At 40.0% G+C, this 27,374-nt stretch overlaps 1 protein-coding gene across 2 annotated transcripts in view; it reads right to left on the bottom strand.

Moving 5' to 3' along the window:
* The window catches only part of ola1 (Obg-like ATPase 1), a 58,503-nt gene that overhangs the window by 19,478 nt on the left and 11,651 nt on the right, over positions 1-27,374 (bottom strand). For both annotated transcript variants that reach the window (XM_050049131.1, XM_050049133.1), the window contains 3 exons: positions 8,931-9,106; positions 5,217-5,297; positions 4,763-4,860 (listed from right to left, as the gene is read on the bottom strand). In XM_050049131.1, coding sequence (XP_049905088.1) covers positions 4,763-4,860; positions 5,217-5,297; positions 8,931-9,106 — 355 coding nt within the window. The remainder of the gene's footprint in view (positions 1-4,762; positions 4,861-5,216; positions 5,298-8,930; positions 9,107-27,374) is intronic.

Raw genomic sequence — 27,374 nt, 5'->3', positions numbered from 1 at the left:
CCTGAAACAGCTGGGCATCATAGTTTTTAGCAAACATCACTCAAGCAGAAGAAAACAGTGCATTTGTTGGGAACTATTTTCTGCTGCGGATTGATACACGTTTCATATGCCAGTGAGTATTTATGGCAGAAGAACAGCGTATGTGTGAATGACTTAAAAAACTATAGTGCCCATATTTGTTGTAATAAAGGAACATGTTACTTCATGAAACAGTGTGTCTCACTGATGTGTTTTTTTTTATTTTTATAGATTTTTGGACAAAAATGGAGCTCTATGGCACAGAGGGATAAAATCAGGCTTTGGGTACATGCGCAAACCTTTATAACAGGATCAATTCGTTGTTGGTTTGGGTCTTCTCATGAGATTTGTTCACAATAATAAAAAAACAGAGCATCTCTAATCGTATCCTCTCACTCATAATGAGTAAAATAAACAGGGGTTGAGTCAGCGTCTTGCTTAACGACACCTTAACATGAAACGAGGCCTTTCGCTGAGATCAAACCGGACAAGGACTTGTTAATCACAAGTCTCCTGAAGTGCTGAGACACACTGATTGTTGTCCAGACACAAGCTGTTTTTTCAACATCACAGTCAACAGAAATGGCTGATGAGAAGAACATGCATGGCATATGATTTTCTGAATTACACCATGCCAGACAAATATGTGGGGAATTAATTATAAAAGATCAATTTATGCCTCTGTGGCAGGAAAATAAAGATGATTAAAAAGGATGACTGGAAGAGCAGCTGCGGCATGTAACTATTTCAGATGTGGTTTTTTGAACATAAAGACAGACGTACCTAATGTAACACACATTTCGAAGCAAATAACGTTCAAAGAGACAAAGTTTTCAGTACGTTTGAATAACAAGACTCGAGGAACGTTTACGCAGACTAAAGAGGGGAGTACACGTGCTCATATGTATACACACACACACTTGCATACAGACAACCAGACACACACTCATACATACACAGTTAATAAAAGCTCCAAGCAATGGTACCCTGCAGTTCTTACACTCACCAGGAGAACCCACACGGCAGAGGCACTCACAGACAGGTCACGCTTGCTGGTTTCCTTAAAGGTCAACTCATCTACTTAAGAGGTACCAATTTACTTTAATGCACATTGTCCAAAAGAAGAAGACGGGGGAAAAAAATAGAAAAAGAAATGACAAGGTAGAAAAACATCACAGCATATCTGGAGTATTCTCAGCTGTGCTTTTTTGCCATTACAAAATGTGACTGCTCTTAGTTCTCCGAGGAGGATTGAATAAATAGATATCAAACCTATTAAAAGAAAATAAAGACTGATAAAGATGGTGAGGCCACAAGCTTGTAAAATAAACAATAACTTCACTGACAAGTGAAAATACACTAACACTGGGCAGGCTGCAGCCACCACATCATCAACAGTGCTCTAATGACCCTCTCTAACACACAAACTACGGTATGTGGCACAGAGAAAAAGTCTTCCAGGCAGCTCACTGACGCCGAGCAAAGAGGAGAAAGCCTCTTGATAGACTCTTGTAGATGCCATTCCCTATCACGCAATGCCTCTCAGTCATAAACACATGACAAATGCGGCCTTAATCATTTTTTACGAGCGGGGATGTGCAGGGGGCAGTGCATGGTTAGAGGGGAGAGGGGAGCGGTGAGCAGCAGGCGGCCCCCTCTGCACAGAGGAGAGGGCTGTGTGGTAAAGTCTCCTCTGGAACATCACTCGGCCAGCAATCCTTTGATCTCCACACCGCAATTACGCCAGCATCCAAATGAGCATGGAGTCGCCTCTGAAACAGACTTCAAACATGCACATGTACGCATTCTCATACACATACACATACACTGTATAGGATTGGAGCCATGTGCTCCTCTCAACAGTAAATGATGTACTGTCTCCAGCAGAGAACCTGGGGATGAAAGGAGGCCTTGCTCCTCGTCTGATCCCTCCATTAATGATGGCTTGCTAAAGCTAATACTGTGTATTCTTGTCTAAACAAGGGCAGCTTGGTATGTGGTTCCCATACTCCAAACAGGATGATCTCAGTTAACAATGGACTGTTTTTGGAGGCTCAAAAAGTTTGATAAAATGGCTGTCATCTCCCATGTGAGACAAAAGCTGCAGCAATAATCAACTGTCTGTCTCTACAACTTGAAACTGAGTGTCTGTAATAATGAAATCAATTAACTTACATACATTAAACTCATAAAATAATGTTCGAGGGCGCATGCTGCTCAAATTAATGACATTAACCTAAAGCCTGAGTGGCAGCATGTATGCCACAAAACACCTAGAATATAAAACAGTACGTGAAAAAACTCAACCTGTGAAATGGCCTGAGTGGATGTCCTGAGAGACATAGATGAGATTGGCTTATTTGCCTCATTCTAGGATTCGCCCTCTTTTTCCCCACACATTAAAGCTGAGATTGCAATTTGTCTTGCTGTTTGCTTTGAATAGTCCTTAACCGTATCATCATCTCAACTGTGCTGGTGGAAAAACACGGGAGCATGGCGACAGCCAAATGGCAGTCTGGCGTCTCTGCAGCAGACTAGCTGCCATTAGGGCTGAGAGCAGCATTTATTGTACAATTAGGGCCAGCTAGATCTACCTGTAATCATCTCCATACAGGTGTGAGCTCCTCTCTGGACAAGGGAAGTGACTCATCACTTGTCAAACATCAACACTTTGATGTCGGCATTGTTCATCGTGGCGCCCTCAGGACACCTGAGCACTACTGTTTGCCTCTTTAAAACACTCTAAGATTTATTGCGTTTCACACAGTAAAAATACGCGCACACACGCAACAAGAAAAAAAAACCTCTTCCTACCGATGACGGATGTTCCACATGCCATGAATCATTTGATTTATGAGTTCTCTTCCCCCTCCCTCCGTCACACACTCATACTTTCGTGTCAGGAACATTTTAACAAACAGTCATAGGTAAACAACTTCCCCTTGTAATACAACGCTGCCAAGCAAAAACAAATTTTGTAAGGACTGACACCACAAGCCTAGAGGGCAATTGGAAAAGTGCGATAACAATCCACAAGTTGGTGTTATTGACAAAACGGCTGTAGTGTGGAAAAGAAGCCCTTTCAGATATAATGGATGTCTAACACCAGCCCTCGAGATCTGCTCTCACTGTGGCCACATGACAACATTACTATAAAAAGTGTTTTGACAGAATGGAGCTGGAAACACAGCAAAGTTTATTTAGCACATTAAAGGTCAATTCACATTATAAATAATGCTGCACCTGCAACGTAAAAAGTTAAAATCTCTGCATATAAGCATTTAAAGCAGATGCATTTTTTCTTGAAATTGGTGACTTCATTTTTGCACTTATTCCAAAAAAGAACATGCTTTCAGTAAGCTGCTTACATGGCAAAAATAAAATAAATATTCCACTTTTTATTTCCCTTTATATGTAGCCATACATACTCTGGTTAACCTGCCCTGACATGTAGTTTGAATGGCTGGAGCCACTTGTGCAATTTGACTTCTTTGCACCAAAATATATATTTTTCAAAGTTTTTTGGTGGCAGAATTTACACATACTCAAAAACCTGTTGATATCCAAGTCTTTTATAATGTTTAAAAGCAGGTGTGTTTCTCCTTCTGCCCAGAAATGTGGGCTTTTCTTTTGGGCAAGTCATTCAGACCTGACGAAGATCCCTCTGGGATCGAAACGTTGTTTGCTTATTAAAGTTTGTGGCATGGAGTAAGTATGCAGGCTCTACCTCTTTTTCATTCATGTTTTTGTGCCGGCCTTGCACTTACGTGATGTGCGTATAACTACCCTCTTGCACGTTTTTCTTTTGGGCATGCATCTCAATCCCAGCCTTGCAAACTTGGCGAGTTGGTTCAGTACAATGCATCCATGACAATGCACAGAGCTGCACACAATGTGTCGTATACATGTCCAAATAATGCACCTAAAACCTGAATAATACAAGCATACCCCACATGTCTTAATTGAAAAATGCTCCATTTGAAAAAAGGCCTAATCGTATAATCCAAATGGAATAAGCTATTTATATGACCCGTATCGAATTCAGAATGTTGTCTTATTTGGAATAACTGTGGAATATTAGTGTGCTTGTAAACGCAGTCACTGTGTACGAAGAAAGCCTCAGATGTTGTTTGTAATCTGTGGGAATTTCATGGCTGTAAAGTGATGCTTGTAAAACTACTTGAGCAACAACATGTGAAGACAAAACCAAATATTTGGAGCAAAACATTTTCAGATAGTATGATATTCAAAGAGTGTAATCCTTATGATTTATTGGCTCTCTCCAGATGATTTTAATTACTTGTTTGGCTTTGAATGTACATGTTTGTTTTTTTTGTCATTTAAAGCCTTCCATATGATATGACAAATTTTGATGGAAAATGGGGACCATATGCGAGTATGTGCTTAATGAAGTGCAGAGTCTGGAGGCTGGCTGGGGTCTGCAGAGCTGGATGTTGTGTTAGAGCTTACTTAGTGCCACCTCCAGGCAGATCCTCTCACAAAGATATGACCGTTTCTGTCAGCAGGAGACCACAGTCAGTAGATCAGCCAGGCTAAGTCGCACACACATACTCCTCACATCCCAGCAGATGCATGCACACACTTTTTTTTTTTCAGCTGAAATGCAGATTCAATCAGAGTTAGTAGAAATCAATGTAACTCCGTACATAAGTAGAAGGAAAGCTCTTTGGTGATGATTAATGAGTGCAATGAGTCGTCTCCCGCCTTTATTCCAAGCACTTACCATTTGTTCTTTCTCCTGATGTAGTCTTTCTCAGAGAGGTTAACGAGGTAAATCATTGGTTTGGATGTCAAAAACAAGTATTTGTTCAACACTTCGATCTGTGGCGAAGACAGACAGAGCGAGCAGTGAGAATCCAAACTTTCCAAAGTAGCCTTTGAGTGCGGCACAGGCAGAGATATGTGAAGCCAAATCAAATTAGAGTCTGGTGTATAGGCGCTGTGGGGAGCGACTATAAAGCCTCTAAATTAAGATCAGCACGGCCAGATGTCATTAGCTTGTACAAAAGTAATGTCAAAATAAAACCAACAAAAGGCTGTGCATAATATTAACTTGTGATTTGCACAAAAGACAGAAAAAAAGAAAGGAGGAAACAGCAGTTGTACTTTTAGGTCAGATGAAAAGATTAGCGAGATAAATGGCATTAATAAATCTGACTGTAACATCAAAGGCTTACCTCCTTGTCGTTCCAATCCTGATAGTAGCGGATGTGTTTCTTTTCATCCATTACCCAGCTCTTGATTTTGCACATAACGTCCTGTTTGGGGTTAAAAGAGAATGAACAAGAAGCCATTAAAGGAGATGAAAAAGAATATAAACCCAGCAGGGTATGGGGTAATTATTTCCTAAATGCATGGCATCCTGATGCCAAAATGAACAATGGCTGTGCTCGCATTCAAGCAGGAGTGGCCTGGCTTTGACAGGGATGGCATGCACAAGACCCCCTTCCCTCCTTTAAATCATGACAAAATGCCTTCTGGGGTGTCTCGCTTAGAGTCGCAGTTTTGAACATCAATATTCCATCGGGACTGTTTAATGAAAAGGATAGAGAGAGGAGACTAAATTGGAAAGAGCGGGGAACTAATTGGAACTTGGTTAGTTAGGTGTAAATTATTGGTCCTTCCTCAGGCACTTTGCAGAATGTAGTCATACTGAATAAGCACTAGTGAGGTACAGAACTAATTATTCACTGTTTCTTCTGGAGAAAATATTGAGCATTTCCAGCTATGTATGCCACATTCATTACCGAGGTACTTGTGGGTTGAGACCACAGGCAAGACTGGGTCTTGACAGGATCTGGAAGCGGAAAAGGGTGGGAAAATGGGAGGGAGGTAGTTATAAAATTTGTAATAAAGAAATTGAGCCTATTATTGTTGATCCAGCCCCACAGAAATTAGCGGAACACATTCTTTTTGTTCCTGTCAACTTGACCTCCCCCTTCATATAAAAACTCCCCCACCCCCTGCAACACTCCCCCTACCTCCTTTTCCCTCCCCAAACCCTTGCAGCACTTCACAATCATACTCCCTTTTGAAAGAACTGAGGAAAAAATCCTGCCAGAGCCTCAATTACACAATGGCAGAAAAAGCTCCACACACTGACCCCCAGCCAGCTGCATTCACTCTCTGCACATCTCTCTCCACAGGAATTCTAAAGGCCTTTTAGTCAGGCAGCCAGAGTGCAGCCAGCGGGAGAGAGCGCAGGAAGAGCTGCATACACTCCGCCCGCGCCGTCCCAAGTCTTCACAGAGAGATTAATCATCTGTGAAATGGAAACAGCAAACGGCCAGTGACACAGGCTGAACCCGCTCCAGGTTTCCCTCATCAGCTCGCAGCCGCCGTGCAGCGCTCCTCTAACAGGCAGGTGTTAATAAAAGGCATATAGGTCCCACAGGGGTCAAACACATATGCCTGCCACCATGAAGCGCCGCTGGTGGGCCGGCTTCTTATTATTGTTTTGTAAGGATAGGGATTTTGAGGATTCACACGGACAAAAGCAATGAAACATTGTTCTTGTAAACACAGCACCGGCAAAATGGATTTAAATCTTTATAACAATGCATACATATGAGCCCTGGGCTGCTGCTGCATGCACATAAATTTAGCTGGAACTGACAATGAAATATTCAGTGACCATTTCACCCAGACAGCAAATTTTAACCATAATATACTATTTTACAATAAATTCCAAATTTCTGATTTGTTTTTTTTTCTCTTACAAAATCCCATTTTCTTAAACAGCATATCTTCAGCTGTGAGCTGCAGCAGTAAGCATATAAAAACGCACACCAACAAAACCTTCACAGGTTTTTTTGTTTTCCATTAATTTTGCTTCCCCTACCTATCAGATAAAACAACATTCCTCTTGCTAACTAGTATCCTTTTTACTTTAGGATATTAATAATCACCTTATGTGTTTTTTCTTTCTCCAACGTCCTGTTTCAGCAGAAGTACATTAAAAAAGGAGCAAGATGCCCTCGAAACTCCTCATGTTGTGTTATATACCAAAATTCTTTTAGGAGCGCATGCACAAGCTATTAAACTATAAGGCATAATTATTTACTGGTATATACAGAAGTTCTCTGAGTGATATGATAAGGTATAATGTCTGTAGTAGGAACAATGTACAAGGAATTTCCCACACTGCCTACATTAATCTTAAAGTAACTACTTTAATTTTTATGCTTTGCAACATAGAGATTTGTGTGGATATGTCGTAATTACTCCAAAATTTCACATAATTTTATTATTATTTTTTTCCTTTTTTTAGTAGTTTTATTTTATTTCCACTGACAGACAATATAAAAATGTGAGAACGCATGTTAAAAAAAATCAGATTGAGGATTTTTAGGATACAGTTTAATGCAAACTATTGTGTCCACTTAACCAGCTCTGTAAGTGGGTCATCTTGAATCATACCAGGAACACTAATGTGACAATAAGCAAATATCTCAATGGTAAAATAATTGTGTAACTCCACTTGAGGCAGGATAAAAGCAGTTTTTGCTCATGAAATTTCAGGCTACATAAGGACCTGTAGAGCTTATAGGAAAGTGAGTGCAACAATGGAAATTAGATGTTATTTCAAAGGTCTTGCAAATTACTTAGAGGGAAATCTAAGGAAGTAATCACCATCTACACAGAATGTCCCTTTGATTTCATAGCATCCTGTGGCTCTCCAGGAGCAAGTACAAGCACTATTGTTTCTTTTAAGCTGCACATTTTTAAGACGTAGTCGTGATGCACATGCTCTGCATATAGATGCTTACATAAACATGTATATGTGTCTGTGCACAGCTGAGCGTGTCAAACGCCAGGCGCAGCCTGTGAGACAATCACACAATCCCTCCCATCTAAAAGCTTGCTGCAGCCTTTGATAACCACCATTCTTTGCCATCTAAAGAGGTCTTCTATAGATTTCACTTGCCGACGTGTGCACAACCTTTGACAAGTAATGTATCATTTTTATTCATTGCCTAAAATTGTTAGCAATTATGTGCGTAAGCGGCCACCTGCCTAGCCTGAATGGCTCCTGTCTGTGGGGCTACAGGGGTGTGGGGAAGTGCTGTTGGCTGTACGGGGGGGTTTCGTCTGAGGGGAACCAACCAAACATGGGGCCTCTGCAGCAGGTGAAAAAGCCCCTCTCGTTAGTGTAATGAGTGGTCAGAGCCTCGGTGTGTCGGGGCCTGAAATTGGGCATGCCGCTCCAAGTGAAAGGCCAGATCCCCTCATGTGCTAGCCCATCCTATCCTGCTCCGATGATGGAAGGGCATCGTGAGACATTTACAACCAAATCATTGCTAATGTTGTCTGCTCGGCCTCGTTACCTTAACAATATAACCATCTGAATGCATCCACATACATTTTGATCTGCCAACCAGGATGTGGATTTTTTTTTTCTGATCTTACCCTGCATATGGCCCTGCACCTCTCTGCATACAACCGAGGGATCCTCTGTCAAAGAATATTCTAAACATTTACGGTATTCATAGCGCGGTATTGGCATATGTGTCACCCACTGTATGGCCTTATACAATTTCCCGAGCTGCTGTAGGTGTATAAGCATGAGCAAGAGCTGTGCCATGATTTGAGTATTACTTTAGATGAAAAAAGCTGTGTGGAAACACTTTCATTAGCCCAGTGCTGTGACCCAGGGTCAGCAGCTGAATAAGTAACTCTCTATTAATGATTTCTACAGCAGAAAACCCCTGACCCCTGATCACTTTCAATCTCAGAAAGGGAAAAAATGGGGCAGGGGGAGGGGTGAGACCTATTGGAGGGAGATTAAAAAAAACATACTTTTTTTTTCTCCTTGGCCATGTGTGTGGGAGGGTTATTATTTGTGCCTTGCTGTGAGGGGGAGCAAAGGGCCTGCTGGGACATTGACTCACGTATTCTGGTTTGAGTTTCTTGTCACCGCCTCTAATGGCTGTCTTCTCCAGCTTGTCAATAATAGGGCCGATCATCTCCTCATCCTTCAGCCTCAGCTCCTCGTGGATGATCTCCATATCCCTCACTGGGTCCACTGTCCCCTCAACATGGATGATATCCTCATCCTCAAAAGCACCTGCAGTGACAAGAGACAAACACAGAGAAAGGGAGAGAGCATCAGTATAGAATTTTTTTTCAGCAGCAACGACAACACCACTGCCTTACATCAACATAGACAGTACAAGCAACAGGATCAGAGCTGCGGAATCAATGACATTGACTTCCTGAGATCGAATGTGAAATGGTGATTAGATCTGGCCCAAAAAAATCATTAGCTTTTAGCAGAGAATATGGAAAAATAAACATGCACATGAAAAAGCACAGTGGGAGTCTCAGGGAAGTAATAACAAATACAATAAAATACTCAGGAACATATTTAATTTTCTTTCAGTGTGCAAGTGTCAGAACTGTATGAAACCAGCTTACAGTGTCAAAGTAAGTTCCACTAAAATTGACTTTAAGTGCAACAAAACAGGCTTGTGTGTCAATCTGCATGAAGTGTGGAGTGTCTGGTCACGCATTTCTCACCCCTCTGTCTTAAAACTATTAGCCATTCAGCTAAAACATACCAGAAATGAAGAGAAGTGAGCACGATTTAAGAGAAAAATGTCAACATTCATAGACGACAGTCTTCCCCTAATCATTTGCGCCTTAGCAGTCTTGGCTGTGCTGGTGATTAGGTAATGAGGCTCTGAAGCAGGCCATTTAGCAGCAGCGGCTCTCAGGACTCCTTCTGATTCTCCAGCAGAGCTCGGGGTGAGGGCGGGAGGGAGGGAGGGAGGAAGGGAGGGGTGCCTGTCACATTAGAGTGACAGGGGAGGGGTGCATGGGCGTACATCTGTCACATTAGAGTGACAGCCTTTAACATTATCAGTGGCCACTGTAGTGGACTGAAATATGCTCTTTAATTTACAACCTGTACAGTTAGCGCATGGTTTGTTTTGTATTATCACTACATTTGCAAATAAATGGGGGGTTAAAGCACCTTATTGGTGAAGGGAGTGCACAGAGCCTTTACTCAAGGAAAAGTGGCAATACTGCAATATAAAAATACACCTTAGAGGTAAAGGTTCTACACTGAAAACACTTGAGTTAAGGTTTGCAAATATTATTATCATATTATTACTATCTATGATTACATAACTGGAAAATGATCACAGATGTAAATAAAAATAGGTCAGATTGTATAAATAAATAAATAAATAAATACATAAATATTATATATTTATGAATAAATAAATAATACTATACTATACCATACTATACTATACATATATAAACTACATTTTTCAGTAGCTTGCTAATAGTTGAACTGCATTCATTCAGCCATTTTTTGTTTTGTTTACTACTGAAACTACAAACAATTTCGGGCCATAAAAGGAAATGAATAATTTTTAAAAACATTTTTATTACCCCCCTTTGAGCACCCCCACCACCTTTTTCCCTTACCCTGACTGCTGTGAAGGCACCCAGGCGATGCACTGATTACACAGAATTTGTACTAAACTTGAATATATTAAGTGTCAATTAATCAGAAGTATTGATTATTTTTAGTTATTGACAAATGTCCAGAGACATTGCATGCTATTTTAGACGTTACCTGGCTAACTGATTAATCCTGCTTGGTGCAACACACCCACCTGGACTCTAATTACTGAAGACAGGTGTCTGACTGATGGACATCATACACAAAAACAAAGCTGACATTCTTGCACTTTCCCATAATAGTGTTTTTTTTTAAATTCATGTATAACCTGTGAGCAAGTGGGCACTTTATGCAAAAAACTCACATAAGTGACATTTTTTGTTGGCATGTGATTTTTTGTATTTTATATCTCTTTTAAAATGTTTTTATTTTAATGATTTTTATTATTTTATTGGGCTATTTTTAGCTAATAGCTTTAGTAAACCAAACTAAATTTCTCCCTCGCGTAGCTTTACCGTAGTTCACCTTCCTCCAGTTTAAAGGAACTGGTAACTTTTTATGGGTTCATCATGTTTTGTCAGATAAAAGTAGTGGGGTAAAAATACATTATTTACCTCTACATTGTAGGGGAACAGAAGTGTAAAGTAGCATGGAATGTAAATACTAAAGCAAAGTGCCTAAAATGTACGCCTTCTTGCCAGATTTATATAAGTACAGTATATCTGGATTTTGATTATGGCTACACATGTTTTCTAAATCAGTCAGCAGTGACTTGTGAAGTCTCACACTGAGGCATAATGGGAATGCCATCTCATTCAACACGGAAGTGGATGTCAGGTGAATGATTACTTGACTTGAAGTATTGCTGTGTTGAGGGACACTATGTTTGGAATGCTCATGGTAGAGTCACTTAATGTTATCAACAATCCATATTCATGTGTTGACATCTGAGCAGTGAAGGTGTGCTGACAGGTGAGGCCCTGCGAGATAATAGCGTCACCCGAGTGATCAGCACTATTCATCATGAGGCTGTCACATCGTCTCTCAACAAGTTCTAACAGTGATACATATAGGAAGTATCAGTGATTCATGCTGTGCACAGTCGTCATGATCGGCAACAACATGCCTGAGATTCAGGCAAATCTTGACAGAGTTTCATTATCAGATATATTGTCTAGACAGTAAAGTTATACCCTGCCTCTCCACTAACCAGACTAATGTCCTGGTTGCCTACAGTTGAAGCCCCTGAGACTACCTCTGAGTGTTTTTTAGCTGCCTGGCTCAAGTCATGGCAATGTCAGTCCACCACTTTGGTCCAGACGGATGTACTTCAACAGCTGTTGGATAGATTGCCACAAAATTTTGAAGACATTCCTGTTCCCCATAGGATGACCTGTCACTAGCATGTTAACATAATAAACTACGATGGTAAACATCTTAGTCTGAAAGATGAAGCCTACATGGAAGTTTCAAAATCTGTAGTTCCTTGAATGGCCACTTGAGGCTGGCTCCAAAAGCGAGTCAATCCCCATAGACCACCATGTTAAAATTTACAGCAGAAATAAACATGTTTACAGCCTGGCAGAGAAAACTGTTTTGGTCTGTATAGCTAATTTCAACATTCGTGACAACTGTAAGGAGGGGGAATTTTTATATGAATCACCCATTTACATTTTATTAAGGCTTAAAATTGCGCATAATTAACAGCCTATTAAAGTGACAGGCCGTGTGCTGTTAGCGTCCTCGGCTTCTCAGTCAGATCCACCCCTCGCTCCTCCACAGCTCCACCCTCTTGTCCAAATATGGTCACTTCTGGCTCTAAAAAACCAAGATGGCAACAGCCGAAATGCCGAAGTCAAGGCTTTGAAGTCCACAAACCAACGGGTGATGTCACACTAGCTACATCCATTATTTGATACAGTCTAGAGTAAACAGGGTAAACACTGGCTCATAAAGCCTGTCATTAGCCAGCTATCTCAGGGAGTTTCCAAAATCCCTGTCGCTATGTGAAACTAGGCTTGCATAGCCAAACAACAACTCCAGAGCAAGCAAACTACACACTTAAACATCTCCTGATGTTTTATGTGGCATTTTCTTTTGCGAGGATTTAGCCATTTTAAGGTCAGTGTTCACCTCTCCATCAAAATGGTGTTCCCTCCCAACACTATTTCGCACTCTCAAGGCATCATGGGGTCAGCACTACCCAAGGCGATTGTGATTGGTTTGAAGAGATACAAACAACCTCTTAGTCCATAATTACAATAGGTTCAGCCAGACCTTTCTCTGGCTACGCAAGACTATGGTAAACATCAGCATGTTAGCATTGCGACTGTGAGCATGTTAGCATGAGGACGTTAGCATTTAGCTCAAAGTACAGCCCCACAGTAGACTCGTAGTCTTGTTCAATAATCAGAGCCAGTGCCTCTGAGATCAGCTCTTAATGTTTTTAAACTGTAAAGGACACTTAATTGTAAAATGAACCCACATGAAGCTCTCCAGTCATCTTCCACTTGCACAGAATATCATATCTTGTTCCTCTACGGGAATAAGGAGGGACACGTTGATTCCCCATGAGACTCAACTACAGGGCTTTTACAATCTAGCATCACTCATCAGTCACATCCAAACATCAAACCTCAACAACAAAAATGACAGACAACCAAAAAATCCTGCGCCAGTGGCCTTATTACTCATGCGAGTCAACAGAAGCTGTAGACTTTTGTGCAAGCTGTCATCCTGTGCGTTGTCCTCATGGTGAAATGAACTTATCCAATTACTCTTTGCCTAATCAGGCTGTTTTGGTTCCTCTCCTCTTGCAGAGGTACTCCACAGTATAAACAGTTCACTTACGCCGCACAGAAAGGGGCTAATCAGTGGAATTATTGTTTTGCTGCTCCAATTTACCAGCTCCCTGTTCAGCACTGATTGGAACGAAAATTTGCTATTGTGTCTGCATGAACTCAGAAAATATAATGCAATGTAATCATTTTGTTAGCTGCAAGAATATACATATATTATAAACAATTATGATGTACAGTTTTGATACACTGTGTTTCAAATGGAAAATCCACACAAGTCTGTTGTTCAATTTAGTGCACATAAATGAGGAGCGAAGAGGTTTCAAACAGGTTCACGTGGTTAATAAACCACTCACGATTGTATAAATCAGTTAATGAAAGCAGGAGAAATGACTGTACACCAGACCATTTATTAAAATGTTTAAACACCTAAAGCAAATAGGATCATTTCGCATCACATTTCTCACTTTTTAAAATAAGAAATGGACGGTTTCTAACTATTGTTATACATCCCTAATAAAAAGCTGATAAATCAAAATTTCAAAGAGGCTTTCAGCGAGCAGGAGCAGCTGATCACTCACTATTTAGTCATCAGCTGACACTTTCCCCTGACTGCCACATATTCCAAAGTAATTTGCTTTAATTAATTTCGCCTAATTTAACATTCACATCTACTTTACCGCTGTCCCATTCAAGGCTTAGAGCTGGAGAACAAATGCACGAGGTGAAAGAGAGAAGAGAAATCTGAGGGGGCAATCTCCACAATTAGTCCTTTAACAACTGGGTCTGGGTAGGGCTCTGTGAAGACAGCTCTTATGAGGCCGAGGCGCCACACAAAGCCACATACAAGACAGTTAAAACACAAAAAAAGAAGAAAGAGGTTAGGAAGGCCCAGTTTCAGGAGTCAGGACTGTCTCACAATTTTTATTTTACTGCTTCATTTCAAATAGTGTATGTTTTGAAGACACCATTAACAGGTGCACCTTTATTGACAGAACAAAAGGATTAGTCTCTTGAGGGTGAGTGGTGTTTAACGGCTTGATTAGGGATCAGGATAAGCTCTGGAAATTATGGACTTACAGCAGCACTGCAGGCTGGTGCAGCCTGAGAGGATATAACTCCATGAACTGACATTTACAAATTAAAAAACAGACAGCAAATGAAAAAAACAAGGAAAAAAAATACATGTTAGTGTCTTTGCTCATGTTTTTACATTAACTTCAGTATGCAAAATTTAACTGCAACACATTTAGGAGCATAACTTTTTAATATAAGAAAAGTTTCTCTAAAACAAACAACCTATTCCCAGTTTGAACAAGTTTAACACCTAAAACCAGCAAGCGAGCTCGAGTTTATATCATTACTTTTCTGTCAGGTACACAGACAAGGCAGTCATCTGAGTCAAGTCTAGATCAATACTGATTGAGCTGCTTCCTCTGATGTTGCTACCTGGGAGGATATGTGGTCAACATAATTCAGTTAAATTACAGTATTCATTGACTTCTAACTTCCTGTGCATGTTTTCACATGCAAGATGGGTAAGAGCACATCTAAAGAACTTGCATTCCTCGCGCTGCTTTTAAAATGTTCATGCAAACTCAGTGCCGCAATTCTCCTGGTATTCAGAGCAGTAAAAGCTATTTTATGAGTCTGTCAGGAAAGGCACATTATGGATGTCTTCCCAGCATAGAAACACTGGCAATGCACACAAGGGTATTTATGTTCATTCAGGAAATATCTTCTTGACATTCATTTTAGGATACATGAAATTGACGGCAATTTGTAGTACGCTGCTTCTGTAACAGAGTTTGTGGCATATTCAGCCTTGTTTCTTTGCATATGTCAATTATGGCAAATACATTGGCTGCTAAAAAGCAGTTTGACACCAGAAAATGGAGGGTTTGAGCCCTTTAGAGAAACACTCATGTTTTCTACATGATCCCATCTTTCAAAATAGATCACAGTGAAATCACAGTGCTCAATAGTATGAATATCTGTACCTTGCGAGGCGTCTCCAATTCCTATGTGATCTACTGTCAATTGCAGTGTCTCATACCAAACTGAGTATTAAAGGTGCATCTTTGCAGAATGTTTGATATCACTGACTGGAAAAAAAAAAACATGTAGGGGAAAGCCGTTTAGACAAGTGTGATCTGTGAGCGGTTGAAAAGTGAATGCACTGGGGAGGCTCCAGTTTTCATGAACTCTGACAGAAAACAACGGTGCTAATTCCCCTTATCATTATCTTAACCTCTGTCATTCCATTTATTTTGTTAAACCACAGAGCATAAGAGTGCCTTGATTGAAAGGAACCGTCATATGCACACCACTGTTGTCCCACATCATTCAAAGAACAAACCTTTTTAGATCCTTAACTACTATAGTGCTGCTGATTGCACAGGCACCAGCAATTTCCTAACCAACCGCCACCTGAACAATGATGTGTTCAGCTTTCAGGCCCTCCAGCCTTTCAAAGGTGAATCATTTCACAGTTTGGAGCGAGATCTCCATAGCAACTCCTCTTTGAAGGGTTTAGAATCACCATCCAATAATTCTATGATCATCGGGCCTTGCCATTCCCAGTGGTTCTTTTCACAGCGGACAGGCAAGGGGGGCATGAGGAGGAAGCAGGAAGATTCTACAGTCTATTTCAGGCAATTCATCTTGCAGCCCCATTAGAATTCAAAATATTGCGACCTTCAATCACCGGGCATGTTATCTGGAGCTGTGGCGATCTCCAGTCAAGATGGGTAGACATTTTGCTCTAATCATCCACGATGAGTGGAGGCTGACAAAAACTCTTCATTCTCGCTGAAGCAAAATGCTCATTTAAATGCTGTGACAGCACCTCAACACGGCCCTGAAAACACACAAAGGGAGGATGATGCCCACAGCTAAATGATCTAGATTTAGAATTGCAGTATTGGTTGAAACAAAAGCTAACATAAACAAAGAACTACATACAGCGCGGGGAAGCTTTTTTTTTTTGTCAGACTAATCTTCCATGCAGCATTTCCATTTTTCCCTCAAGCATAACAAGACACAACAGTAAGGCAGGTGCTAGGACCCAGCTGAGACTGTTGTACAACAGTTTATTTTTGTCCAAGTGTGGTGTGGGAAGTGAGTCGCTTGCTTCTTCTAAACCAGTTAACTTTGCCGAGTGGATTATGGCTGAACATTGAAAAAATAAACAATATGATGAAACTGATAGGCTACATGCCAAAGTACAAGAAGTTTCTGACTAAAGTCTTGAGTGTACCACACTTACATAAACCACAAACTGACAAAACTGACAAGTGACTCATACCATGGCATCTGTCCTCTCTTTTAACACGTAAATTAATTTTCATTAGAAGTACTCATTTTACCAAATTGACAGTTGTAGGCTATAGCAGAAATCAATATTTCATACAGGCTTCAAACAGCTTTGAAGGCCCATTGTCTTACAGTAGTATACAATTATGTACTATATATCAAACACTGATATTACCACGATTACTATTCAAAGACGCACAATGACTGATGATGGATTACATGAGAAAAATGTTCCAGCTCTAATATGAGCATTATGTTTGTGGGCTAAACAAAAATGTTTGGTTGGTAGAGAATGCTAGGCGAACAGCGTTTTAAACTACCCTCGCTGGAAACGTATTATTTGCTTCCCTTATTTTAAAGATATGCTACTTGATCTCCAAGCCGTGCAGAGACACAGAACGCAACCATAGACTGCAGAAAAATAACAGACGTAGCCACTGTGATGTCACCTATTGGTTTGTGGACTATAGAGTTTTGCATGTTGGCCGTCGCCATCTTGGACTTCTGGGGCAGTGACATGAGGTGAACATTTTTGGACACCAGGGTGGAGCTGTGGAGGAGTAAGGGGAGGCTCTGACTCATAGACTTTAATGACACCTCGTAGACAGCCTGTCACTTAAAGCGCCGCGCCCTCAATTATGCAACAACATTTATATGGTTGAGTAAAATAAAAATCCATGAAGGTGGAAATTATCTACAGAGACCAAAATGTTCTTTGTACCAGGCTGTAAACATGTTTATTTCAGCTATAAATTTGGGCATTTTAACATGGGAGTGTATGGGGATTGACTCACTTTTGGAGCCAGCCTCAAGTGGCCATTGGAGGAACTGTAGTTTTTGCACTTCCGTATTAGCATAATTGTTTTTTAGCGACAGAGGTTGCTGCTTGAGTGCAAGGTATCACGCTCTGAAAACCACTCCCAATGAGAGCAAAACAAACAGCTTAATGCTTACAAGATGCCTGTAGACAGCTAAAATAGTCAAATGATTATTTTAGCACCCTTTGTCTACCAGGAAGGAATTAGGGACTTTAACATTGTTGGTCTATTTCAGTGTCCCTTCTCTTCACCGTGCTTATCTTAGAGAAATAATCTCTCTGCATGGACAGAAGTGAAATACTTTAATATTTACAACTATTTGACTGGATTACCCAGTAAGATCATCATTTAACCTTAGAAAAATAAGACCTTACAAAGCTTAGTCAGCTTCAACCTCTACAATTTGTCTGGTCAAGCAGCAAAATGCTTGTTGAACACAAAGGCAAACTGAGAGTCAACAGTTTTCCAATTTTCTTTATCTCTGTATCAATTTTTGTTTTCTTAAGGCTCAGTCTTTAAGTTCAGAAACTTATAAAAACTTAGCTCTGGGTTCCCTGTTGGTAGTACATGCCACAACACAACAGCTTCTAAGCATTTTTCTGTTGTTTGCTAGCAGACAGAAGTGACAAGGAGGAACCTTTACGCAATACAAAGGAGAGTAATGAACTATTTTCCCCTCGGGTGTGGCGGGGGACTTAATTGTGCCCTGTCCCTGTGAAATGTGCTACGCTAGACTCTTCTCACTGTTCAGTATACATTGAAGTATGCATTTGTTCATATTCTATATTTTCTTATTGTCAACAAATCTCATGAAAGACTAAAATAACAATGAATCAGTCCTTCCGATAATTATTGCCTTTGTACCAGAAGACACTAAGACATAAAACAGAATGTCCCTGTGTCATAGATCTCCATTGTTGTCCAAAATATTATTAAAAACAGATCCCTGAGCTACATTGTTGCACTGAGTCAAATCATGGCCACTGTTGTTTATTGTGAGTCAATCCCACATAGACCATCCCAGAGCCAAAAATATTCACCCATGTACCAAGTGTCTAATAATCTGCTGCTGAAAATAGTCCCCAACAAATGCAAGATTTTCCCATTTGAGAAACATGTGCTAAAAACTACAGTGCCCAAGTCTTTAAGCAAGTTACTCAAACTTTTTTACTTAAAATGAAACTATAATTGCATAATTTTTAAAGATTTACAGTCTGAACGTATTCAGTAGTAAAATATTACGATGACTAAAGCTTTGTTGTTTTATGTTTTTTTGGAACAACGTGGGTTTTTCTGAGCTTTTACACAGTGAATAAACACATCAACCAATCATGTTGCACAAACTATGAGGATTATGAAAAATCAATACGGAGGCTCAACACAAGCAGCAATCGCAGGGGCTGAAAAATGAAGCCAAAACAGAAGTGCCAAAAACTGCAGTTCTTTGATCGGCCACTTCAGGCTGGCTCCAAGAGCGAGTCAATCCCCATAGATGCCCATGTTAAAATGCCCATGTTAAAACGCCTAACTGTGCAGAATAAATAAACATGTTTACAGCCTGGTCCAAAAACTGTTTTGGTTTCTACTGCTAATTCCCCCCTTCAAGACAACTGTATAGAAAGTTACATAATCAAGGGCTGGGGCGGCTCTGAGCGACAGGCTGTCTGCCTATGGAGCCAAGACGGCAAAATGTATCACTCCTTTTAGCCTTGACAAAGACAGCGCATACCAGACATCCTCTTTCCATGTGTACCTTTCATAATAAAAGCCCTAGACACATACTGCACACTGTGTAACTGTTTACCAGAGGGAGCTCAAATTCACTCAAAGCATTTTGCTTAGGGGAAACTCACTTACAGTAGTTAAAGCTAAACATCAACTGACCTCAGACAGACAGCCAGACACCGCTCTGGGTCAAGTAGGTAGTTGATGCATATTTGCATGAAAACCGTTTATTGAAGAAATGTTGCAACTGTCGAAAATTTGCATCACTGCTGCTGTGTAATGTTTTAATGTGAAATATTTGCAGGCGAGCATAGCTGAGGTAATTTCTGGAATTTTTCACAAATTTGCACAAGAAAAGGATTTAATGTGAAATATTTAATATTTAATTATTTTCTGGACATATAACATCAAGCTACAAGAGATTAAAAATATAATAGTAATTTTAAATGTGTAAAAATTATGGGTACATGTTATCACTAGTTGTTTTATGTTTTCTGGCTCAGCTCTGTATTTAGCACCATTAGCTGTAGGATACTTTCGTACAATCTCTCTGTAAAAGACTTTCAGCAACATAAAAATGACATTTCTAATAGTTACCATTGGGTGTATAAATTAATACATCAACACAACAACTTATTCAGTGGCTGAACTGCTGAGAGATTCACTCACTGCCTGATCTGTTTAGATAGTCACACACATGGAAGCCACTGGGCTGGTGAGGTGTTTTGGATGTTTGTCAAGTTTGGGAATTTGTGAGTTGGTGAGTGATAAGACAGAATTCCTGGAGACTAGCCATTACTGGCGTCAGTGAGGAGGCAGGTTGGCCATAAATCATTTCTGTCTGAATAGTCAATCCAGTTTGTTCACAACGCCTGGAGCTAAACAATCAGTTTGATTTGTTCACTATAAGCGATTACTGTAGTGTGGGCTAACGTCTGAATGATGCAATACCTAAACATAAATACAATGTCCTACCAGTGTAGCCAACAAATTTAATCACTCACTCTGAATCATCAGATTTGGACATTTATCAGGTAGTGATGATTCATGTGGAAGTTGCGGAGGATATTAGAGCTCTTTAAATAGTGACGCTTTTTAGAGGTGAGTGAATAGGAGAGGCCTAAATGTTGTCAGTTTGTTGTTGACTGACTTCGACTTGATCATAATAACACCGCCAGCAAAAACTCAAAAAAAAAATTAAAATAAAATAAAATCAACAACAAAACAGTTAGCGCCTAGCAACACTTTCAAAGTGTTTGACAGATTTGATACACAAACTACCACAGTGCAAATTCAAAGTAAATAAAGTTGTTAACATTTTCAGACACAGTTAACAATCATTACTTACATTTGTTAACTTAATGTCTTCATTTATAATTAGTTGGAAAACACAAAAATGCATATTTCCATAAATCTGTCAACAGTCTGTCAACCATAGCATAGAATTTTATGATGGTGTTTTCCAGGTATCCAAGACAGCAAACAAACTAAAGAACTTAAGTATAGCTTATTGGCTATTGGTCTGTTAGCTGCTGTGCATGCTGCTGTTACCACAGCTGCTGTATGCACATGTCTAGGTTTACATTTACATTGAGATTCGTGACTATTAAAAGTATTCCCTGTTTGTATTAGTGATCTATGAAGATTTAATACTTCTGTCATATTTTACCATTTAAGGAAGTCATTAGTTCGAGTACTCACATAAAAAACATAACAAAAAACAAAGGTACTTGTTTATGGCACTGTATTAAGCAGAACACGGGAGCTGCCCATTGGTTCGACAGCCCATTGGTTCGACATCCCATTGTTCCGACCACATTAAACCCATTGTTCCGAAGTCCGTTCCGAAATCATCATGATGCCCTGTGGTTAAGGTCTGGTTAGGTTTAGGCACAAAAACCACTTGGTTAGGGTCAGGAAAAGATCATGGTGTGGGTTAAAATGAAAAAGAAAGTGACAAACACATAAACCGTGAGCCTGCTCCGCCTCAAGCCGGTCGCGGCGCACCATACGCCTGCCGCAAGCCGTTCAGCACTGCGGACAGTCGGACTAATGGGATGTCGAACCAATGGGCTGTCGAACCAATGACATGGACCCAGCAGAACACTGCCAACAATAGGATACCAACATGTCTGGCATTGTATTAGTATTCTGTACTTGACCAATGGTGGCAATCAAGGCACAACATAAGGCAAATAATTTAAATGTTTAGAGCTGCAACTGACAATTACTTTCACTGTCAGTTAATCTGCAAAGTTTCCCTTCAGTTAATTAATTAACTGTCTGGTTAAGAAAACATCAGAACATTGAGAAAAATGTTCATTACAATTTCCTAGAGCTCAAGGTGACGTCTTCAAATGTCTTGTTTTTACTGACAAATTCTAAAACTAAAAGATAAATAGTTTACCACACTGTGACTAGGAGAGAAAAGCAACTCATTAAATTTGAGAAGCTGAAACCATCAAATGTTTGGCTTTTTGCCTGAAAAATGCCTGAAAGTTATAATCTCAAAGATTTTTTTGTTTTTTTTTGTTTTCTTTGGCGACACCCATGACGATAGGCAGCAACTGCAGTTGTGTTTTTTAGAAAGCATGTAAAGATGGACAACGCGTCTCCACTTCCTCCCACTGCACAAAAATGAAGCCAAAATATCCTGCATATGGCCGCTGCCATCTTTCGCTGGTAACGTAATTTGGAGCCAGAGACTGCGTAGCACTGATGTGAGGAATACCAAGTTCTTGCCCACACACCTGTTTGACCAATCGTCATGTGTCATCAATTGTGAGCACACAGATTGGCACACACAGGTGTCAATCTAAATGTCAAACCCCCTTTTTATAGCATCAAATAACTAGTTATAACCAAACCTATAAAAAGAACAAACACTTAAATGTTTATCAGAATGACAAGAACTACCTTAAATGACAGAAACCATTTTTGGGGAAAAAATAAGTTGTTGTGTACTACGGGGTTTATGATTTATACCACTGCCAGCCACCAGGGAGCCATTGAGACATTTTGGATTCACTTCTGGGGAGCTGTCATGTTGTGGTGATAAACAGTGACTTAACAGACATTTAATTATGTGAAAATCTTCAAGATTATTACTTTGATTAATGAATTAGTTGCTTATTAATTGTTGCTTTTGACTATTTAATTAATAGGCCAAATGTTTCAGCTTAAGGATAGAGCAATGTAACATCTCTACTGCTCTATGGCTAAGATCTCATATAAATGATCAGATTTACGTCCCTTAAAACTTCTACTATTATTTTATAAAATGGGCAAACTTTCTTGTGTCTGCTGCAGGCAGTAGACAAGGGGAGAGAAGAAGTTAACCAGTTCAGGTGCTGAAAGCATGAATATCACAGCAAGAGAAGAGTCTACGCCAAAAATAACAGCCACTTTCCACTCGGCTGCCTACAACCACAGCCAGTCCCTAAAGATTAAATGTGCTATACCGCAGTATCTTAAGGCGAGATTCTTACTGAGTGTCGTGCAACCGTAAATAAGTCTTCATTAGAAGTGAACCAGAGCATTCCTGCAGTGATGAGGGGGACACTGTGTGAGCATTCAAACATCTAATTGCTGGAAACCAAACATCTGGGAATAAGGCCAGGTGAGCTGGCAGAGTTGCTAACGGGGAACAGAAGAGCAGATGAAGTAGAACATGTCTGTGTCTTGTCTCAGACAGCGAGGATTCAGCCGTGTTCCAGTCACTGCAGAAGCACTGGGAACACTTAGCCTGCAAACCATTTTGTTATGAGACCAGGGAACACCAGCCATTCAACAGAATCAGCTTTCAGGATGTCATCATGCGCCTTAATAGTTGTTGGAAGGTATTGTTGAAAGCAAATCCACTGTTTACACAGGCTTTTCAAAGTCATTAGAGGTTGAAAAATATTCATATCATGCATACTATGGGGGAATTTTGAGACACCAAGAGGAAAATCCAGTCAGATTACTCCCTGGAAAAAGTTGAATATTTTCACAAGACGAATATACACTACGTGGTAACCTATTTCACCTTAATGTCTTTGTAGCCTGTTTCAAAATCTCAAATTTCACAGCTTCTATACAAAGTAATGCAAACCTATAAAGGGAATAAATGACCACAATAACATGATGGACATAACAGAAAATCAAGCCTGATCTCTAAAGTTTAAAGGAACACTTCAACCACCAAATGATCATTTGTATATCAGTACCTCAACCCCGGTTACATTGAATTCATGAAGAAAGAATCAAAAAACATAGAAAATTCTTAATGAATTACAGTCATACTTCATCAAAACATCTGCTTACAAACTCTCACACAGATTGTCTGGTACAATCCAAGTCCAATTTATCCAGTGGTATACTAATGGTGAGTTCCATTTGCATTGGGAAGCCAAAATTTCCATGTACCAAGTTGTAAATTTCAACTGGAATGACCCCTGAAATCAGATTTCCAACTTGGAAAGTTGGAGGAACCTCACCAACCCTGACCTCAAAATCCAATATGGCAGCTCCGCACATCAACGGTAGTCAAAGCTGTAGTAATGTACAGTTTATTAGCACTTCTGTCCCATTTGTGTCCATTAAAACAGTCATACATATAGTCCCGTCCAATTTTTATCTGTGGACATGTTGCTTCAGTGTTTGTATGCACAGAATACAGCATAATGCCTTGTTATCAACTAGTATTGCTAACATGGCTTGAACTGGTATTGCTAAGAATATCTTGGTTTTCCGACTTGCCTTACTTGAATGTGATCAGCTTGGGAGTGACATCATTCCCAGCTTCGACCTCTGACTTCTGAGGTAAATGGATGCACCTTGAGTACTTTCTAAACAAACGGCCCTTTTCGACAGTACGGTACTAAAAGTGACGATACTAAAAGTGAAACTTATCTATGCTCTCCTTAAAGCCCGACTCCACTGACACCAACAGTAAATTTACCTCGCTGAACATGGGAGCTGCTGGTCTGCCTCTGCCTCGATTGGTGGTTTGTGTGTGTTATTGTGGGACTTTGATAAATACGAGCCTATAAAACACTAAAGTCAAACAATAACTCAAACAAACCACCAATCAAGGCAGAGGCAGACCAGCAGCTCCCATGTGCAGTGAGGTAAACTTAATGTTTTTGTCAATGGAGTCTGGCACTGAAGAGAGCAGAGATAAGTTTCACTTTCTGTTCAGTTCCCTGTCAGAAGGGGCTGTCTGTTTGGGAAACACTGAGCATACGGCTGGATAAATGAGACTTGGATTATACTGCAAGAGCTGTGTGACAGTTTATAAATGAACATTTTGATGTAGTTTTGTTGTTGTTAAACGCAGACCCCTATGACTTCAGTTCATCAAGAATTTCTCCATTTTTGAAACTTCCCAAGAGGCACATGAACCAAACAAAGTTTTCTTCAGAAACTTAAAATAACACAGGACGAACAATTCATAAACAATGATAATTTTGGGTTAGTTTTGGCTTAACATGACCTCCAGACTTAGTTTCATCAGGCTCTGGACAGTTGCTTGTGTCCTCAGTTTGTACTAACAATAACTGTTTCTTGTTACTAATGCTGAGCGTCCAAAGTATCTTTATAAAGCCTTCTGCTAATTCCCAGACAAAAAAAACCAAACAAAACAAAACATACCACACCAGACATGAAAAAGTGTGATCCCCCACAACCATATAATCACGCCATATAAAAGCAGCGGCCTCAACATTGCAGTCAGCCTCACACCAGATAGATATAATTACTAAACAAAACCAGCTATGTCTAATGGTTAACTTGTGAAACATACCACATTGTTTCCAAGGACTTCATGAGAGTGGAAACAATGGCATGCCAAAGCGGACAGATGTAAACACACACACACACACACACACACACACACACACACACACACACACACACACACACACACACACACACACAGAAGAAGCTTTCGATCTTCCTATTTATGACTCTCGTGGATGTTTGTCTTCTTTGTGTGAACAGAAACAATAGGGTTGGTTTTGAGAGAGGATCTGGCCTATACATTTGGCACATATCAAAGGAACTGTGGGTGTTTTTAACCATCACATAATGATTCTAAACATACATATGACACACATAAGTGACAATAATGTATATATCCAATGATGTAAATTAGCATCACTAAATGTGAGCAAACCACAAGAAGATGAACACATTAATTCTGGACATTCTGATACCACTGACTGTAATGTTTAAAATATGAGCAACTTTTAAAGAACAATATTTCATGTTTTTATTACTCTCAAGTCTCATAAAAAGACCAAAACCAACAAAACCCTGAGTCTTTTAATTGCTTATGTGTGATATAGCTTATTCCCCTGTGACATATCTCTATTGTTGCCCAAAACTATAAAAAACATGAGTTAGCTATACACCATGGATATATTATGAGAACTTGATAAAGCATTGGAGGCACAGCCCATTTTATTCCTGTGAATGTTGCTCAATGGCACATGAAGCCAAAAAAGTTTGACTTCCTGGGTATAAAATAACCTGGATCCTCCATATCTATGGGCCCATAGAACAAACACACCAGAGACTTCCACCAGATGAGTGGCTAACTTGTGGTTTAGCCCTCCGCTAACGCGAATGGGGAAGAACATTATTTAATCGTACAGCTCTTCTAGGTTTTTGAAATGTTATCGAACTGAATAGCTTAATATCTGCGGGGGTTGTAACCAGTGGTGTAGTGGTAGTTGATGAGGTGGGTGTACTACTGAGTAGATGTGTAGGTTATCAAAGGAGTAGGAAGTGGGTATACTCTCTTATATATTCCAATGGCTTTTTGGCTAATAGGTGGATATACTATAAATGTCCAGAAAAAGAGGTGGATATACTCTGTATACCTGCATATACCCTCCACTACACCACTGATTGTGACTGATGTATCTGCTCATTTACATGCATCTTATTCACAATGTATGTGTATTGGAAAAAGTCATTTTAGGCCCTGTGGCATCACGTGATGGACCTGGAAGTTGTAATTCCCATTTTTGGCCACTATGATAACTGGGCTTTAAAGCTTAGCGTTGTTCCGGGGGCCTTGGCTTGTGTTACACTGGCTAAGAAGTTCCTTTATAACCATGAACGTGGTGTCATGAGTAAATCCCACATCACTGTCCTACCATCCCAGTCACTAGAAGACAATGTTGGCATTGCTCTGTAAACCACAGATACGTTCTATCTACATGTTTCATATGTATCATATCGATGTTTCTAAAGTGATGTAACATGAGCTGACTTTGTCATTGGGAGGTGGCTGGATGGTGGACAGCGCAACCCAAGCGAGACACCTGCCAAGCTGCAGACCCTGCAGATCACTGTTCAAGACCAACAAACAACAAAATGGCCTGTATTTGTGCATCATTGCTGCGTTTCTGGCAGCTTATCAGCTCAAAACATAGGTTTCTGTTGCATATCACTGTTTTTTTCAGTGGGGATAGTGCCAAGAAAAGCGGCTGTCTCTTAAAGAGACATTTTTGAGTTTCCTGTCAGGAATATGGCATGAATATGACTGTTATATACTGAAACATCACTGCTTTTCCTGCCGAGACTTAGCCCCCAAAACCAGGCATTTTAAGCCCAAACATGATCTTTTTCAAACCTAAACCAAGTGGTTATGGAAACCTAACTAAATGTTAACCATGGCAATGTTGAGATGTACAGTATTAGCATACCTTCTACAAAATAACATGCAAATGTAACATATCTATGGTATGCGGAAACGTAGAATGCCATTTTTTTCCTGGTGATTGGGTTGGTGCTGCGGCTGCAAATACTCAATAGTGAAGCAAACGTGTACACCTAAAATAGTCCTCAACAAATACATTATTTACTCCTGTTTCTGTAAAGTTTGTTAAAACTTCAGTGCCCAGCTGTTTTGGGAAGTTATAAATCCCTGTTGTTTATTCTCAAAAAAACATCAATTATATATTTGTGACCTGTTTAAAAGAGCCACAAACAGGCTGAGGAAGTCTGAAAGTATTGAGAGACAGGCGAACACATTGTTAGTTTTGATCTTTTCAAGGGTTTTGCTGACAATTAGAAAGATATAGAATAACACTGGCCTCATCCTTTAACTTAAATTGTACCAAAAATCATTAAAAACTGAAATGACAACGGACCCGTTTATCTCCCTTCACATGTCTTGTCCACTCTGTAAATCATTACTCAGTCTTACAGTGGGTGGTCTTCCAGTTCCACTTCTCACAAACTACAGAGTCAAAGGCTATTTGAAAACTG

This window comes from Epinephelus moara, chromosome 7 (genome assembly GCF_006386435.1).
Source record: "Epinephelus moara isolate mb chromosome 7, YSFRI_EMoa_1.0, whole genome shotgun sequence".
In the NCBI taxonomy this organism is placed as follows: Eukaryota; Metazoa; Chordata; class Actinopteri; order Perciformes; family Serranidae; genus Epinephelus; species Epinephelus moara.
This window is presented reverse-complemented; position numbering and strand designations above follow the sequence as displayed.